This window comes from Procambarus clarkii, chromosome 87 (genome assembly GCF_040958095.1).
Source record: "Procambarus clarkii isolate CNS0578487 chromosome 87, FALCON_Pclarkii_2.0, whole genome shotgun sequence".
NCBI classification, from domain to species: Eukaryota; Metazoa; Arthropoda; class Malacostraca; order Decapoda; family Cambaridae; genus Procambarus; species Procambarus clarkii.
The window spans coordinates 18,462,947-18,479,177 of record NC_091236.1 but is presented as its reverse complement, the minus strand read 5'-3'; the positions used below and the strand labels follow the sequence as shown (position 1 = coordinate 18,479,177).

Genomic DNA, 16,231 nt, shown 5'->3' with positions numbered 1-16,231 from the left:
ACTGTCAGTGTGGGTCACATCACTAGACTGTCAGTATGGGGTCACATCACTAGATTGTCTGTGTGGGGCCACATCACTTGACTGTCAGTGTGGGGTCACATCACTAGACTGTCAGTGTGGGGTCACATCACTAGACTGTCAGTGTGGGGTCACATCACTAGACTGTCAGTGTGGGGTCACATCACTAGTCTGTCAGTGTGGGGTCACATCACTAGACTGTCAGTGTGGGGTCACATCACTAGACGGTCAGTGTGTGGCCACATCACTAGACTGTCAGTGTTGGGTCACATCACTAGACTGTCAGTGTGGGGTCACATCACTAGACGGTCAGTGTGGGGTCACATCACTAGACTGTCAGTGCAGGTCACATCACTAGACGGCCAGTGTGGGGTCACATCACTAGACTGTCAGTGTGGGGTCACATCACTAGACAGTCAGTGTGGGTCACATCACTAGACTGTCAGTGTGGGGTCACATCACTAGACTGTCAGTGTGGGGTCACATCACTAGACGGTCAGTGTGGGGTCACATCACTAGACTGTCAGTGCAGGTCACATCACTAGACTGTCAGTGCAGGTCACATCATTAGACTGTCAGTGTTGGTCACATTAGTAGACTGTTGGTGTAGGTCACATCACTAGACTGTCAGTGTGGGTCACATCATTAGACTGTCAGTGTGGGTAACATTACTAGACTGTCAGTGTGGGTCACATCATTAGACTGTCAGTGTGGGTAACATTACTAGACTGGCAGTGTGGGTCACATCATTAGACTGTCAGTGTGGGTAACATTACTAGACTGTCAGTGTGGGTCACATCATTAGACTGTCAGTGTGGGTAACATTACTAGACTGTCAGTGTGGGTCACATCATTAGACTGTCAGTGTGGGTAACATTACTAGACTGTCAGTGTGGGTCACATCATTAGACTGTCAGTGTGGGTAACATTACTAGACTGTCAGTGTGGGTCACATCACTAGACTGTCAGTGTGGGGTCACATCACTAGACTCTTAGTGTGGGGTCACATCACTAGACTGTCAGTGTGGGGTCACATCACTAGACGGTCAGTGTGGGGTCACATCACTAGACTGTCAGTGCAGGTCACATCACTAGACGGTCAGTGTGGGGTCACACCACTAGACCGTCAGTGTGGGGTCACATCACTAGACTGTCAGTGTGGGGTCACATCACTAGGCGGTCAGTGTGGGGTCACATCACTAGACGGTCAGTGTGGGGTCACATCACTAGACTGTCAGTGCAGGTCACATCACTAGACGGTCAGTGTGGGGTCACACCACTAGACTGTCAGTGTGGGGTCACATCACTAGACAGTCAGTGTGGGTCACATCACTAGACTGTCAGTGCAGGTCACATCACTAGACGGTCAGTGTGGGGTCACATCACTAGACGGTCAGTGTGGGGTCACATCACTAGACTGTCAGTGCAGGTCACATCACTAGACTGTCAGTGCAGGTCACATCATTAGACTGTCAGTGTTGGTCACATTAGTAGACTGTTGGTGTAGGTCACATCACTAGACTGTCAGTGTGGGTCACATCATTAGACTGTCAGTGTGGGTAACATTACTAGACTATCAGTGTGGGTCACATCATTAGACTGTCAGTGTGGGTAACATTACTAGACTGTCAGTGTGGGCCACATCATTAGACTGTCAGTGTGGGTAACATTACTAGACTGTCAGTGTGGGTCACATCATTAGACTACTGTCAGTGTAGGTCACATCATTAGACTACTGTCAGTGTAGGTCACACCATTAGACTACTGTCAGTGTAGGTCACACCATTAGACTACTGTCAGTGTAGGTCACATCATTAGACTAATGTCAGTGTAGGTCACATTATTAGACTACTGTCAGTGTAGGTCACACCATTAGACTACTGTCAGTGTAGGTCACATCATTAGACTACTGTCAGTGTAGGTCACATCATTAGACTACTGTCAGTGTAGGTCATGTCATTAGACTACTGTCAGTGTAGGTCACATCATTAGACTACTGTCAGTGTAGGTCACATCATTAGACTACTGTCAGTGTAGGTCACATCATTAGACTACTGTCAGTGTAGGTCACATCATTAGACTACTGTCAGTGTAGGTCACATCATTAGACTACTGTCAGTGTAGACCACATCATTTTACTACTATTAGTGTAGGCAACATATTAGACTGCTCTCAGTGTAGGCCACATCATTAGTCTGTCAGTGTAGGCCACATCATTAGTCTGTCAGTGTAGGCCACACTATTAGACTACTGTCAGTGTAGGTCACATCACTAGACTGTCAGTGTAGGTCACATCACTAGACTGTCAGTGTAGACCTCACCATTAGACTACTGTCAGTGTAGGTCACATCACTAGACTGTCAGTGTGGGTCACATCACTAGACTGTCAGTGTGGGGTCACATCACTAGACTGTCAGTGTGGGGTCACATCACTAGACTGTCAGTGTGGGTCACATGACTAGACTGTCAGTGTGGGGTCACATCACTAGACTGTCAGTGTGGGGTCACGTCACTAGACTGTCAGTGTGGGGTCACATCACTAGACTGTCAGTGTGGGGTCACATCACTAGATTGTCAGTGTGGGGCCACATCACTTGACTGTCAGTGTGGGGTCACATCACTAGACTGTCAGTGTGGGGTCACATCACTAGACTGTCAGTGTGGGGTCACATCACTAGACTGTCAGTGTGGGGTCACATCACTAGTCTGTCAGTGTGGGGTCACATCACTAGACTGTCAGTGTGGGGTCACATCACTAGACGGTCAGTGTGGGGCCACATCACTAGACTGTCAGTGTTGGGTCACATCACTAGACTGTCAGTGTGGGTCACATCACTAGACGGTCAGTGTGGGGTCACATCACTAGACTGTCAGTGCAGGTCACATCACTAGACGGCCAGTGTGGGGTCACATCACTAGACTGTCAGTGTGGGGTCACATCACTAGACAGTCAGTGTGGGTCACATCACTAGACTGTCAATGTGGGGTCACATCACTGGACTGTCAGTGTGGGGACGCATCACTAGACGGTCAGTGTGGGGTCACATCACTAGACTCTCAGTGCAGGTCACATCACTAGACTGTCAGTGCAGGTCACATCATTAGACTGTCAGTGTTGGTCACATTAGTAGACTGTTGGTGTAGGTCACATCACTATACTGTCAGTGTGGGTCACATCATTAGACTGTCAGTGTGGGTAACATTACTAGACTGTCAGTGTGGGTCACATCATTAGACTGTCAGTGTGGGTAACATTACTAGACTGGCAGTGTGGGTCACATCATTAGACTGTCAGTGTGGGTAACATTACTAGACTGTCAGTGTGGGTCACATCATTAGACTGTCAGTGTGGGTAACATTACTAGACTGTCAGTGTGGGTCACATCATTAGACTGTCAGTGTGGGTAACATTACTAGACTGTCAGTGTGGGTCACATCATTAGACTGTCAGTGTGGGTAACATTACTAGACTGTCAGTGTGGGTCACATCACTAGACTGTCAGTGTGGGGTCACATCACTAGACTGTCAGTGTGGGGTCACATCACTAGACGGTCAGTGTGGGGTCACATCACTAGACTGTCAGTGCAGGTCACATCACTAGACTGTCAGTGCAGGTCACATCATTAGACTGTCAGTGTTGGTCACATTAGTAGACTGTTGGTGTAGGTCACATCACTAGACTGTCAGTGTGGGTCACATCATTAGACTGTCAGTGTGGGTAACATTACTAGACTGTCAGTGTGGGTCACATCATTAGACTGTCAGTGTGGGTAACATTACTAGACTGGCAGTGTGGGTCACATCATTAGACTGTCAGTGTGGGTAACATTACTAGACTGTCAGTGTGTGTCACATCATTAGACTGTCAGTGTGGGTAACATTACTAGACTGTCAGTGTGGGTCACATCATTAGACTGTCATTGTGGGTAACATTACTAGACTGTCAGTGTGGGTCACATCATTAGACTGTCAGTGTGGGTAACATTACTAGACTGTCAGTGTGGGTCACATCACTAGACTGCTAGTGTGGTTATCTTGAGGTTATCTTGAGATGATTTCGGGGCTTTGGTGTCTTCGCGGCCCGGTCCTCGACCAGGCCTCCACCCCCAGAAAGCCGCTAGTGACAGCTGACTAACACCCCAGGTACCTATTTTACTGCTAGGTAACAGGGGCATAGGGTGAAAGAAACTCTGCCTATTATTTCTCGCCGGCGCCTGGGATCGAACCCAGGACCACAGGATCACAAGTCCAGCGTGCTGTCCGCTCACCCGACCGGCTCCCTCGCTCGGCCGACCGGCTCCCTGGGTGTGGGTAACATCACTAGACTGTCAGTGTGGGCCACATCATTAGACTGTCAGTGTGGGTCACATCATTAGACTGTCATTGTAGGTCACATCACTAGACAGTCGGTGTGGGAAACAATACGAAACTGTCAGTGTGGACTACATCTCTAGACTGTCAGTGTAGGTCTCATCATTAGTGTCAGTGTGGGGTCAAATCACTAAACTGTCAGTGTGGGGTCACATCACTAGACTGTCAGTGTGGGGTCAAATCACTAGACTGTCAGTGTGGGGTCACATCACTAGACTGTCAATGTGGGATCACATACTAGACTGTCAGTGTAGGTCACATCACTAGACTGTCAGTGTGGGTAACAACATTTGACTGTCAGTGTGGGCCACATCACTAGACTGTCAGTGTAAGCCACATCACTAGACTGTGAGTGTGGGGTCACATCACTAGACTGTGTTATGATCCCAGGTAGCCGAAAACGAGTCTCCCCTTTGAGAATTATTCTATCAAGCCTGACCTGACTAGAAGGTCTAGGAAATATATAGGTGAAGATACAGATGTAAAATTGTTGGTCGGATTTAATAAACAATTTGAGATTATGGGCAGTGAATAAGAAAATAGATAAATGACTGGTTAGGAGATGTGGATAATTTGCTGGAGGCGTGAGGCTCGCTTCTGGAGGGCTTTGACCTCACTTGCGGCCAGACATCGCAAGGGGAAGCTGTGCTCCGTTTGAGCTCACGTCAGAAAGGAACCCCTAGTAATATATCTCCAAGAAAGGAGAAGTGTGCAGACGTTCCAGCTGTGGAATCGAGCTGGGAACGTTGTGGTTCCAAGTTCTGGACGGCGAGGAGTGTTTATTAAGCCGCCCAGAGACTTTATTGTGGGCCGTGGGAGTGCCCTGACCAGACTCCGTCAGAGGGAGGAGCGCCCTCGACCAGACAATCTGCGGTAAGCACGATCTTAAGCCAGTCTATAGCGATTATTTGTAGTTAGTTGTGTGCCCAGTGACAGTAGCAATGATTATTGATAAGTAAGACATGTTTTGATAATGTAGAAGGCCTAAAAATAAGAGTCGAGAGGGAGGAACGCCCTGGAGGACAGAGCGACGTCCATCTCCTCTCAGCGCTGGCAGGTGACTGAGGGAGCCCAGCTCCTGACGATGGAGGACCCTCCCAGAGTGAGTGAGGACCACTGGGCAAGGCGGAGCATGGACTAGCCCAAAACGGGCGAGTACACTCTCACAGTATTTAGAGAGCAGATAGACGTTGGAGGCAAACATATTGTGTGGTTATTTTTGTTTATGTGTTTATGGGGGAACATTTTTATTGGAGTGTCAATGGGTTGCAGGTTTGACTTTGGGGAAGAAGTTGCTGAGAACTTCAAAGCCAGCACAGAGGGAGTAGTTGATGAGACTCAAATGTAGTGGAGGAGAGGACCTCGAGCAGTGAAGTGAAGAGGAGTGTCACGAAGGAGAAGCAGTGAAGAGGAGTGTCACGTGCTTCTGTAGAGGTGGTGAAGCACCATAGTTGCTCGAGGAAACTTCATGGTGTAGCAGCCAGGAAAGCTGTGGAGGATCCTAGTAGAAGTGGCGAAGCACCATAGTTGCCCAAGGAAAACTTCATGGTGTAGCAGCCTGGAGGAGCTGTAGAGGATCCTGGTAGATAAACCCAGAAGTACCTGAAGAGATCAGGGTAGTGAACTTCCAGATGTGGAAGGGTAGTTCTAAATGATTACTTGTAGGGAGGTAATAGAGTATTTGGTTGTCATTAGCGTGCAAGACGCAGTGAAAGGTAAGTGATTATTTGCCATTCTTTTGCCGAGGAGTGTTTATACTGAAGTATAGAGTTACAATCGTAGGCTGGATGTGTATGTGTACAGTTGTATGTGTTCTAGGACTGATAGGGTGATCGATGGATCATTGTTGTATATCGAGGAACATTTATAATGATATTTATGTTATTGCATTCATATGCCAATTTTCCTTGTACATGTTCATAGATGTATATTCTCTTGCTGATAGTGCAACATTGTATTATAAGACTTGATCTACTTGAGGAGGTTGGTAGTATTAGGTGGTGAATCAGGAGATAGAATACCACTTGATAAGCAGATGATAGAGTTGTCCAGAAAATATATTCAAATTTGCTGGTGTTTGCCCTTGTCCTAGTGAGGCTTCCCAGGAAGTAGTAAAGAAGGAGAGAGAGAGAGAGAGAGAGAGAGAGAGAGAGAGAGAGAGAGAGAGAGAGAGAGAGAGAGAGAGAGAGAGAGAGAGAGAGAGAGAGAGAGAGAGAGAAAGAACCAAGAACCACTGTTGTGGACAGGGAAGAACGGAATAATCAACAAAAGAAGGGGGATTGAGGAGATCATATCACATAAGGAGAGAGTGGGGAGTCACAGCAGCTCGAGTGGGTGTGTGCATGTGACAACGAGGCTAAGTATTGCAGCCGCATCCCCTAAACGTGTGATGCTGAGCCCCTCTCCAAGAGCCAGAAGCGCCCAGGGTGATCTGGTAAAGTTTAAGCACTCTACCGAGTTGTGGGCTGGGTTGTCCAAAAAGAAGGATCAACGATGACAACACCACCAATCCACAATATAATAATAAATTAGGGGCCTGTGTCTGGGATAGTGAATTGACACACCCGCACCCTGTCCAAGAGAGGACTTGTACACCCCTTGTTGAAATAGATACACTGTGTGACCGCAGGTGTATTTTCTCTCTCTTGGGAAGACTCACAGGACAAAGATGGATAAGATGCAGGCATTTGTGGAGTCAGGCAAGCCTGAGGACTAGGAAGGTTGCACGAGGGATCAATTAAAACAAATAGCAGAAAAATGTGGCATTAGGTTGAAAGCATCTAAAGTAGCTTGGATGAAGGATGAGATCCTGAGGCAGTTGCGAGCCAAGAGTGAAGCGGCAGAACAAGGAGCCCAGAAAGGAGCTAAAAGTGGAAAGGAGGATGATGGGCAGGATGAAGTGAGATCCCAGGGATCGAGTAGGAGCAGCAAGAATAGCCGCAGTAGCAGGAGTAGCCGAAATAGGAGCTTGGAGAGATTCCAGTTAGAGCTCCAGATGCAGCGTGAGGACAAGGAGAGACAGTTCCAGCTGGAAAAGATGAAATTAGAACTCCAGATGAAAAATGAAGCCAAGAGGGAAAAAGAGAAAACCAGGCTAGAGGTGGAGAAAGAAAAAGAGAAAACCAGAATAAGGGAACTGGAGTTGGAACAAGAGAAAGAAAAATAAAAAGCCAGGCTAGTGGTGGAGAAAGAAAAAGAGAAAACAAAACAAATGCAGATAGAAGCAAATAGGACTCTGGCTGAACAGAGGATTGAACATGGGTTGCCCGAGAGCACCACCCAGGTATCACACTCACACAGATGTTAGGGTTAGGAAGAAGGATATTCCCTTGTTTGTTCCCAAAGAGGCAGAGAACTTTTTTGAGCACTCTGAAAAGGTAGCCAGCATCAAGGAGTGGCCACAGGAGGAATGGGTCCAGCTGGTCCAGTTAAGATTAACCGGTGCAGCTAGGGAGGCATACACCCAATTGTCACTGGAAGAGTGCCAGGATTATGCCACAGTAAAGAGCAGCATACTGCGCTCGTTTCAGTTAACCCCAGAAGCTTATAGGAAGCGCTTCAGAGAGATGATCAAAGTTGGAGCATGTACCTTTGCTGAGACAGCAAGGGATCTGGAAAGACGATTCCAGAAGTGGATTGAGGCTGCTGGAGTTGGATCTTACGCTGATCTGAAGAAACTGATGGTCCTGGAGAAGTTCTTGGAGATGATGCATCCTGAAACAAAGTTCAAGATCCAAGAAGCAGGGATAAAGGAGGTGAAAGATGCCGCAGATAGGGCGGATATGATTACTGAAGCATACAAGAGCTTGAGGGAGAACAGAGTGAGAAGTGAGATGAGACGCAGCAATGGCAGATCCAGTGGAGTCTGGGGAGGAAGAAATTACGAAAGACCCAGAGGAGTCTGGGGTGAGAAGAATTTTGATAAATGGGCAGATAAACATAAGTACCCTAAAACTCAGAAGAGTAGGTCGAGCACTTCGTCAGAAAGTGAACATGGAGGAGCTAAACGAGAAACTAATCGTGATCCAGGAAATCAAGAGTCCAGTAAAGCCCCACAGAGTGCCGGTAGTGTGCCTGGCCCGAGGAACTCTCATGCGACTGGACAAAGTCAGAGCCGCTCTGGTACATATAGAAGAGACTTTTCCCAGGTGAGGTGTTACAATTGTAACGGATTAGGTCACGTGATGCGAGATTGTAGGCAGGGCAAGAGAGTTGTGACCCTGGCCATGTGTGACCCCCGAAGTAAATATAGTAATGTGTTCCAAGACAAACCACAGAAGGTGAACTTAGTGAACGAGAGGTATAGGCCGTTCATGAGCAAAGGTTGGATCAGTATAGGAGGCCAACCTGAGGTAGAAGTTGGTATCTTAAGGGATACCGGAGCTAATCAGAGCTTAATTACGAGAAGCCTGATTGGGAATGATAGACAATTAGCTGGCAGGAGTAAGATGAAAGTATATGGGTTATTGTCTGAGAGTGACATTCCTGTATGCGCTGTCCAGCTAAGGTCGGAATATGTGTCAGCCGAGGTGATGTTGGGAGTATACCCCGACATACCTGTTCCAGGTGTCCAAGTGATCCTGGGGAATGACTTGTGCGGGACAAAGGTGTTGCTAAGAGTCATAGCGAAGACTGTGCCAGAGGAGTGCCCAGAAGGCCACAGCACGGGTGGGACACCTGAGAGTGTGAACCTGACTGACATCCGAGGGGATGCGTCAGGAGACCGCCAAGCCATTGAAAACCCTGTCTCGGTAGTGACGAAGGCAGAGGTGGCCGACGAGGAAGACGCTAGAGAAGATGAGACAGTGTCGATTAAACCGGTAGAAGATATCGACGTAGATATAGCGTGGTTATTTGAGGATGGTCCGGCTCGGGAAGATGAAGTCTCGGTGAGGTCAAAAGTGAAGATGACCCAGCTGAAGAAGACTCATGTGAAGAGAGGGGACCTGAGTAGAGCCCAGACCACTGAAATTAAGAGTCGGAAGGCGAATGTAACTGTGCTGAGTAGAAATGAGGAAAGATGTGGACAGACTGAGGACGGGAGTAGAGCGTCAAGTTGTCCACGAGCACAGAGGCATATGGACAGTGGAGTTAAGTGGTTTGAGATGTCAGGAGTTGACATGTTTCACAGAAAACGTGGAGGAAAGATAGTGAAGAAGAGTAATAGCCGAGAAAATGAAAGGAGAAGAGACAGTATGTGTGGAGAGATGCTTACGAGCACTCTAGGAGAGGTAAAGCGACATGTACGGTCGAGTGCTGTTGGGTATAGTACAGTGCTCGATGAAACTTTTAGGGAACGAAGAAGAGTTGAAGGAGGGGAAAGGGAGTTGTATAGAGATGAGAAGTGTGAGCTGAGGATGATGATACAAGCATGGAGGAATAGAAGAAAGCCGAGGACTCGATGGAAGTCAAACAGGATAAGGTCTCGGATAAATGAGACGAAAGGGAGGATCGTCGGTGAAGACGAGGGAGTGAGCCACGATGACGGGAGACGGAAGTATAATGGCAGTATATGGAAGTGTGAAGAGGACAGAGGAGGTACAGACAGTAGATGTCTGACTCTGGACGTGAAGAGAAGAAGACGAGGAAACGGAGGGTGGAAACAATAAGTAGAGTGGACCGATGGAGTGCGGGCGTCCAAGGAGGACAGCCTAGACAAGAGGTGCCAGAGAAGTCAGATCGTTTGTGAGAAGATCATGTTTCTGGCGAGTTGTGAGCCAGATATTGCAAATTACAAGGTGCGACCGGAGGTGCAGTGTACATCGATGATATTGTAGTGTTCGCTGATTCCTGGAAGGATCACGTGGATCGACTTTTAGATTTGTTCGATCGGTTGGAGAAGGCCAACCTGACGATCAACTTGGCAAAAAGCGAGTTCGGGAGAGCCCGCCTGGAGTACCTTGGATATATAGTAGGGCAAGGCGAGGTTGCTCCGGTAAGAACAAAGGTGGAGGCCATTGACAACTTCCCGGTGCCCAGGAGTAAGAAAGAATTGTTGAGATACCTCGGTATGATTGGGTATTACCGGAAGTTCTGTGAAAATTTCTCCACCATAGCCGCTCCTATGACGAGTTTGCTATCAAAGAGCAAGAAGTGGGAGTGGAATGGAACAGCACAAGAAGCGTTTGAAAAGACCAAAAGACTGTTGACCGAGGCGCCTATACTAGTGTTGCCAGATTTTGGAGCGCCGTTCACGTTATTTGTAGATGCCAGTGATATAGGGGCTGGAGCTGCACTGACGCAGCAGAGTGATGGAATTCACCGCCCCGTGTCCTTCTTCTCGAAGAAGTTCGTTAAGCACCAGAGGTCGTACAGTACGGTCGAGAAAGAGACTTTGGCCCTGGTAATGGCATTGAAACATTGTGAAGTGTATGTGAGTGGGGGAGGACACCCAGTAACGGTGTATACAGACCTTAATCCCCTAGTTTTCCTGAGGAAAATGAAGCATGCAAACCAGAGGTTAACCAGATGATTTTTATCGCTCCAAGAGTTTGACCTGGTGATAACGCACATTAGGGGGTGAGACAATGTAGTAGCTGATGCGTTATCTCCAGCCTAGTCACTAGAATAATTCTCAAAAACAAGGGGGAGGGAGTGTTATGATCCCAGGTAGCCGAAAAACGAGTCTCCCCTATTATTCTATCAAGCCTGACCTGACTAGAAGGTCTAGGATATATAAAGGTGAAGATACAGATGTAAAATAGTTGGTCGGATTTAATAACAATTTGAGATTATGGGCAGTGAATAAGAAAATAGATAAATAACTGGTTAGATGTGGATAATTTGCTGGAGGCGTGAGCCTCGCTTCTGGAGGGCTTTGACCTCACTTGAGGCCAGACATCGCAAGGGGAAGCTGTGCTCCGTTTGAGCTTCCATTAGAAAGGAACCCCTAGTGATATATCTCCAAGAAAGGAGAAGTGTGCAGACGTTCCAGCTGTGGAATCGAGCTGGGAACGTTGTGGTCTCAAGTCCTGCACGGCGAGGAGTGTTTATTAAGCCGCACAGAGACATTATCGTGGGCCGTGGGAGTACCCTGACCAGACTCCATCAGAGGGAGGAGTGCCCTCGACCAGAAAATCTGTGGTAAGCACGATCTTAAGCCAGGCTATAGCGATTACTTGTAGTTGGTCGTGTGCCCAGCGACAGTAGCTATGTTTATTGATAAGTTAGACATGTTTTGATAAGGCAGAAGGCCTAAAAATAAGAGAGTGGAGAGGGAGGAATGCCCTGGAGGACGGAGCGACGTCCGTCTCATCTCAGCGCTGGCAGGTGACTGAGGGAGCCGAGCTCCTGACAGCGGAGGACCCTCCCAGAGTGAGTGAGGACCGGCGGGAAAGGCGGAGCATGGACCAGCCCAAAATGGGGAAGTACACTCACACAGTATGTAGAGAGCAGATAGACGTTGGAGGCAAACATATTTTGTGGTTATTTTTGTTTATGTGTTTAAGGGGAAACATTTTTATTGGAGTGTCAATGGGTTGCAGGTTTGCCTTTGGGGAAGAAGTTGCTGAGAACTTCGAAACCAGCACAGAGGGAGTAGTTGATGAGACTCCAAGGTAGTGGAGGAGAGGACCTCGAGCAGTGAAGTGAAGAGGAGTGTCACGAAGGAGAAGCAGTGAAGAGGAGTGTCACGTGCTTCTGTAGAGGTGGTGAAGCACCATAGCTGCTCGAGGAAACTTCATGGTGTAGCAGCCAGAAGAGCTGTGGAGGACCCTAACAGAAGGGTGAAGCACCATAGTTGCCCAAGGAAAACTTCATGGTGTAGTAGCCTGGAGGAGCTGCAGAGGATCCTGGTAGATAAACCCAGAAGTACCTGAAGAGATCAGGGTAGTGAACTTCCAGATGTGGAAGGGAAGTTCTAAATGATTACCTGTAGGGAGGTGATAGAGATCACCTCCCTACAGGTAAGGGAGGTGATCATAGATGTATATTCTCTTGCTGATAGTGCAACATTGCATTATAAGACTTGATCTACTTGAGGAGGTTGGTAGTATCAGGTGGTGAACCAGAAGATAGGATACCACTTGATAAGCTGATAATAGAGTTCTGATGGTGTTGGAGTGCAACCTGACTGAAATAGTATAGAGTGTAGGATTAATTATTATTATATGTGTGTATGTATTGTGTATGTTCTTTGTCCAGTAAATATTTTCAAATTTGCTGGTGTTTGCCCTTGTCCTAGTGAGGCTTCCCAGGAAGTTATAAAAAAGTAGAGAGAGACAGAAAGAGAGAGAGAAATAACCACTGCTGTGGACAGAGTAGAACGGAATAATCAATAAAACAAGAGGGATTGAGATCATACCACATAAGGAGAGAGTGGGGAGTCAAAGCGGCTCGAGTGGGTGTGTGCACCTGACAATGATGCTAAGTATTGGAGCCGCATCCCCTAAACGTGTGACGTTGAGCCCCTCTCCAAAGGCCAGAAGCGCCGAGGGTGATCTGGTAAAGTTTAAGCACTCTACTGAGTTGTGGGCTGGGTTGTCCAAATAGAAGAATCAACGACGAAAACACCACCAACCACAATATAATAACTGTCAGAGTAGGTCACATCACTAGTCTGTTAGTGTGGGGTCACATTACTAGACTGTCAGTGTAGATCACATCACTAGAATGTCAGTGTGGGTAACAACACTAGGCTGTCAGTGTGGGCCACATCACTAGACTGGCAGTGTAGGCCATATCACTTGACTGTCAGTGTGGGCCATATCACTTGACTGTCAGTGTGGGCCATATCACTAGACTGTCAGTGTGGGGTCACATCACTAGACTGTCATAGTAGGCCACATCATTAGACTGTCAATGTGGGCCACATCATTAAACTGTCAGTCTAGGTCACATCACTAGACTACTAAACCTTGAGCTCATCACGTGTTCCTCCCAAAACAGTGCTGATCTGCGTCTTTCTGCTGCATCAGCACCACCGCCGCTCTGCGCTGCGCAGAGGCGCCGCTGACAACAAGGAAGACGCCGTCAGCTGTAAGCAACAGGTTTCTCCGCCCTGCAACCACACGCCCAACCTGCTGGAGCTGCAACTGTTGACGCCGCCTAAAGCCAACGGTCAGCCTGCCTGGACCAAGAACCCCAACATAGCAGGTATGTGGCCCTCCCCCTACCAGCCTGGACCAAAAACCCCAACATAGCAGGTATGTGGCCTTCCCCCTACCAGCTTGGACCAATAACCCCAACATAGCAGGTATGTGGCCCTCCCCCCTACCGGCCAGCACCAAGAACCCCAACATAGCAGGTATGAGGCCGTCCCCCTACCAGCCTGGACCAAGAACCCCAACATAGCAGGTATGTGGCCCTCCCCCTACCAGCATGGACCAATATCCCCAACATAGGCGGTATGTGGCCCTCTCCCCTACCAGCTTAGACCAAGATCCCCAACATAGCAGGTATGTGGCCCTCCCCTTACCAGCATTGATCAGATACCCAATATAGCAGGTATATAGCCCTCTTCCTACCAACCTGGACCAAGAACCCCAACATAGTAGGTATGTGGTCGTCCCCTTACCAGCCTTGACCAGAAACCCAACATAGCAGGTATGTGGCCCTCTTCTTACCAGCCTGGATCAAGAACCCCAACAAAGCAGGTATGTGGCCCTTCCCACTGCCAGCCTGAATCAGAAACCTTAACCTACCAGGTCAGTGGCCTCTTGAGTTGCATTAAGTACTTGATCAAAGCCAGCGAATGGCTTCATCCCCGTAGACATCAGAGGAGCCCTTCAATACCATTCACAAGTGATTAAGTATCTTTATAGTTTCAGCTTTCATATGCTATTCGGATCTCTGCGTATAAATCGCTTGCCCTTGGAGAGAACTGTATTTATATCTTTATCTTGTCAGCTAATGTAAGTTTTTTTTCTGAGAATGTTTTGTTTATTTCATTTAATAATATTGGGCAGGCGTAGATGTGCTGCAGGTGGACGCCGCCTCTGAGACCAGCAGCATGGAGCACCAGAGACGGAGCGGGTTCTCAGTGTCAGTCCCGGACGTTGAGCGTGGAGGCGGGAAATCCGGAGGAACGACGTTGGAGAAGGGGAAGCAGAACGGCGTCGGCGGTAAGAGAGCTCCCGGCAGTATCCCTCCCGCAGGGGACCACCTGAGGAATTATGCTTACGAAGGCGATGGCTCTTCTCCCGGATCACTGTCTTCCTGTGAGTTTGAACTGCTGTGTGTGTGGAAGATACATGATTTTGTTTTACATGTTTTAAGACCAGAGAATTGTTTGCTGCACTCATAAACACTTGCAGAAACACACACACACACACACACACACACACATACACACACACACACACACACACACACACACACGCATACACACACACACACACACACACACACACACACACACACACACACACACCCACACACACACACACACACACACACACACACACACACACACACACACACACACACACACACATACACACACACACACACACACACACACACACACACACACACACACACACACACACACACACACACACACACACACACACACACACACATACACACACACACACACACACACACACACACACACATACACACACACACACACCCACACACACACACCCACACACACACACACACACACACACACACACACACAAAGTGAAATCCCTGGTTGTATAACTTAGACTATGTTGTGGAACAGTGGTAAGGTGCGCGGATTGACGTACCTTGATCACTGGTTCGAGTCACTTCAATGCTCCAAATGATTTTCTAATTACGCTCAGCATTACTATAACAATACTCTTAGTGCCACTCTTGCAGTATCAGTGCCACTATAACATGCTGAGTAAAACTGTTACTTCAGGTCTGGAGAGCTGCAGCGGAAGTGCCAAGTTTCTGGGTGGATTCCGTGAGGTGGCGCACATGCTGGAGTCCTGACACACCGCCAACACCAGTCCACAGTCCACCCACTCAACAACAGCCTCAGGCAAACCAAACGGAGCCTCGCCCGTGACAGCAGTTATCTGCACCTCCATTGGAGCCAACAGAAGGGTAGCAACTTCCACCCTGTACGTAACGACTAGGCCTCTGTCCCTATCAGCCAGTGACGACTTCACGGGGCTGCAAGACCTTGAGTGTGGAGTCATTTCTGTCTCGCCGCCACCGCCAGACCCTCCTAGTGCCTTCGGAAGGAAATGATTAGCTTGTTGGTAGTGAAGAGTTTTTAAATATCTGTCCAGAAATTCATTCCCTGAAGTGAAACAAATCTTTTGTGCTTTTGTATCATCATAACCGTTAACTGTTCGCTGTTGTTTGTCTGTGCACAGAACCATTTTTATTACTTAACATTTGATGTAATTCGTGTAATTATTCGTCCAGTTTCGAATAACTTTATACAAAGAGAGAGAGAGAGAGAGAGAGAGAGAGAGAGAGAGAGAGAGAGAGAGAGAGAGAGAGAGAGAGAGAGAGAGAGAGAGAGAGAGAGAGAGAGAGAGAGAGAGAGAGAGAGAGAGAGAGAGAGAGAGAGAGAGGGTGAGAGAGAGAGAGAGGGAGAGAGAGAAAGAGAGAGAAAGAGAGAAAGAGAGAGAGAGAGAAAGAGAGAAAGAGAAAGAGAGAGAGAGAGAGAGAGAGAGAGAGAGAGAGAGAGAGAGAGAGAGAGAGAGAGAGAGAGAGAGAGAGAGAGAGAGAGAGAGAGAGAGAGAGAAATAGAGAAAGAGAGAGAGACACTCTTCATCCACGTACTGGGTTGTAGACAATATAATGGTTTGGTTTAATGTTGGAAAGAGACCTGTCAACCATGGGAGAGTTATTAAGGCTACTACATTATCTTACTGACCAACTAGAAAGTATACATTTAATTATGAATATATTCCA

The 16,231-nt window shown here is 47.8% G+C and overlaps 1 protein-coding gene across 1 annotated transcript in view; it reads left to right on the top strand.

Annotated features, from left to right (window-relative positions):
* The window catches only part of LOC138358959 (uncharacterized), a 66,375-nt gene extending 50,731 nt beyond the window's left edge, over positions 1–15,644 (top strand). The window contains exons 2-6 of the mRNA XM_069317450.1: positions 7,994–8,145; positions 8,350–8,434; positions 13,277–13,483; positions 14,296–14,547; positions 15,222–15,644. Of these exons, the coding sequence (XP_069173551.1) occupies positions 7,994–8,145; positions 8,350–8,434; positions 13,277–13,483; positions 14,296–14,547; positions 15,222–15,295 (770 nt within the window). The 3' untranslated portion in view covers positions 15,296–15,644. The remainder of the gene's footprint in view (positions 1–7,993; positions 8,146–8,349; positions 8,435–13,276; positions 13,484–14,295; positions 14,548–15,221) is intronic.
* Positions 15,645–16,231: the final 587 nt, after the last annotated feature.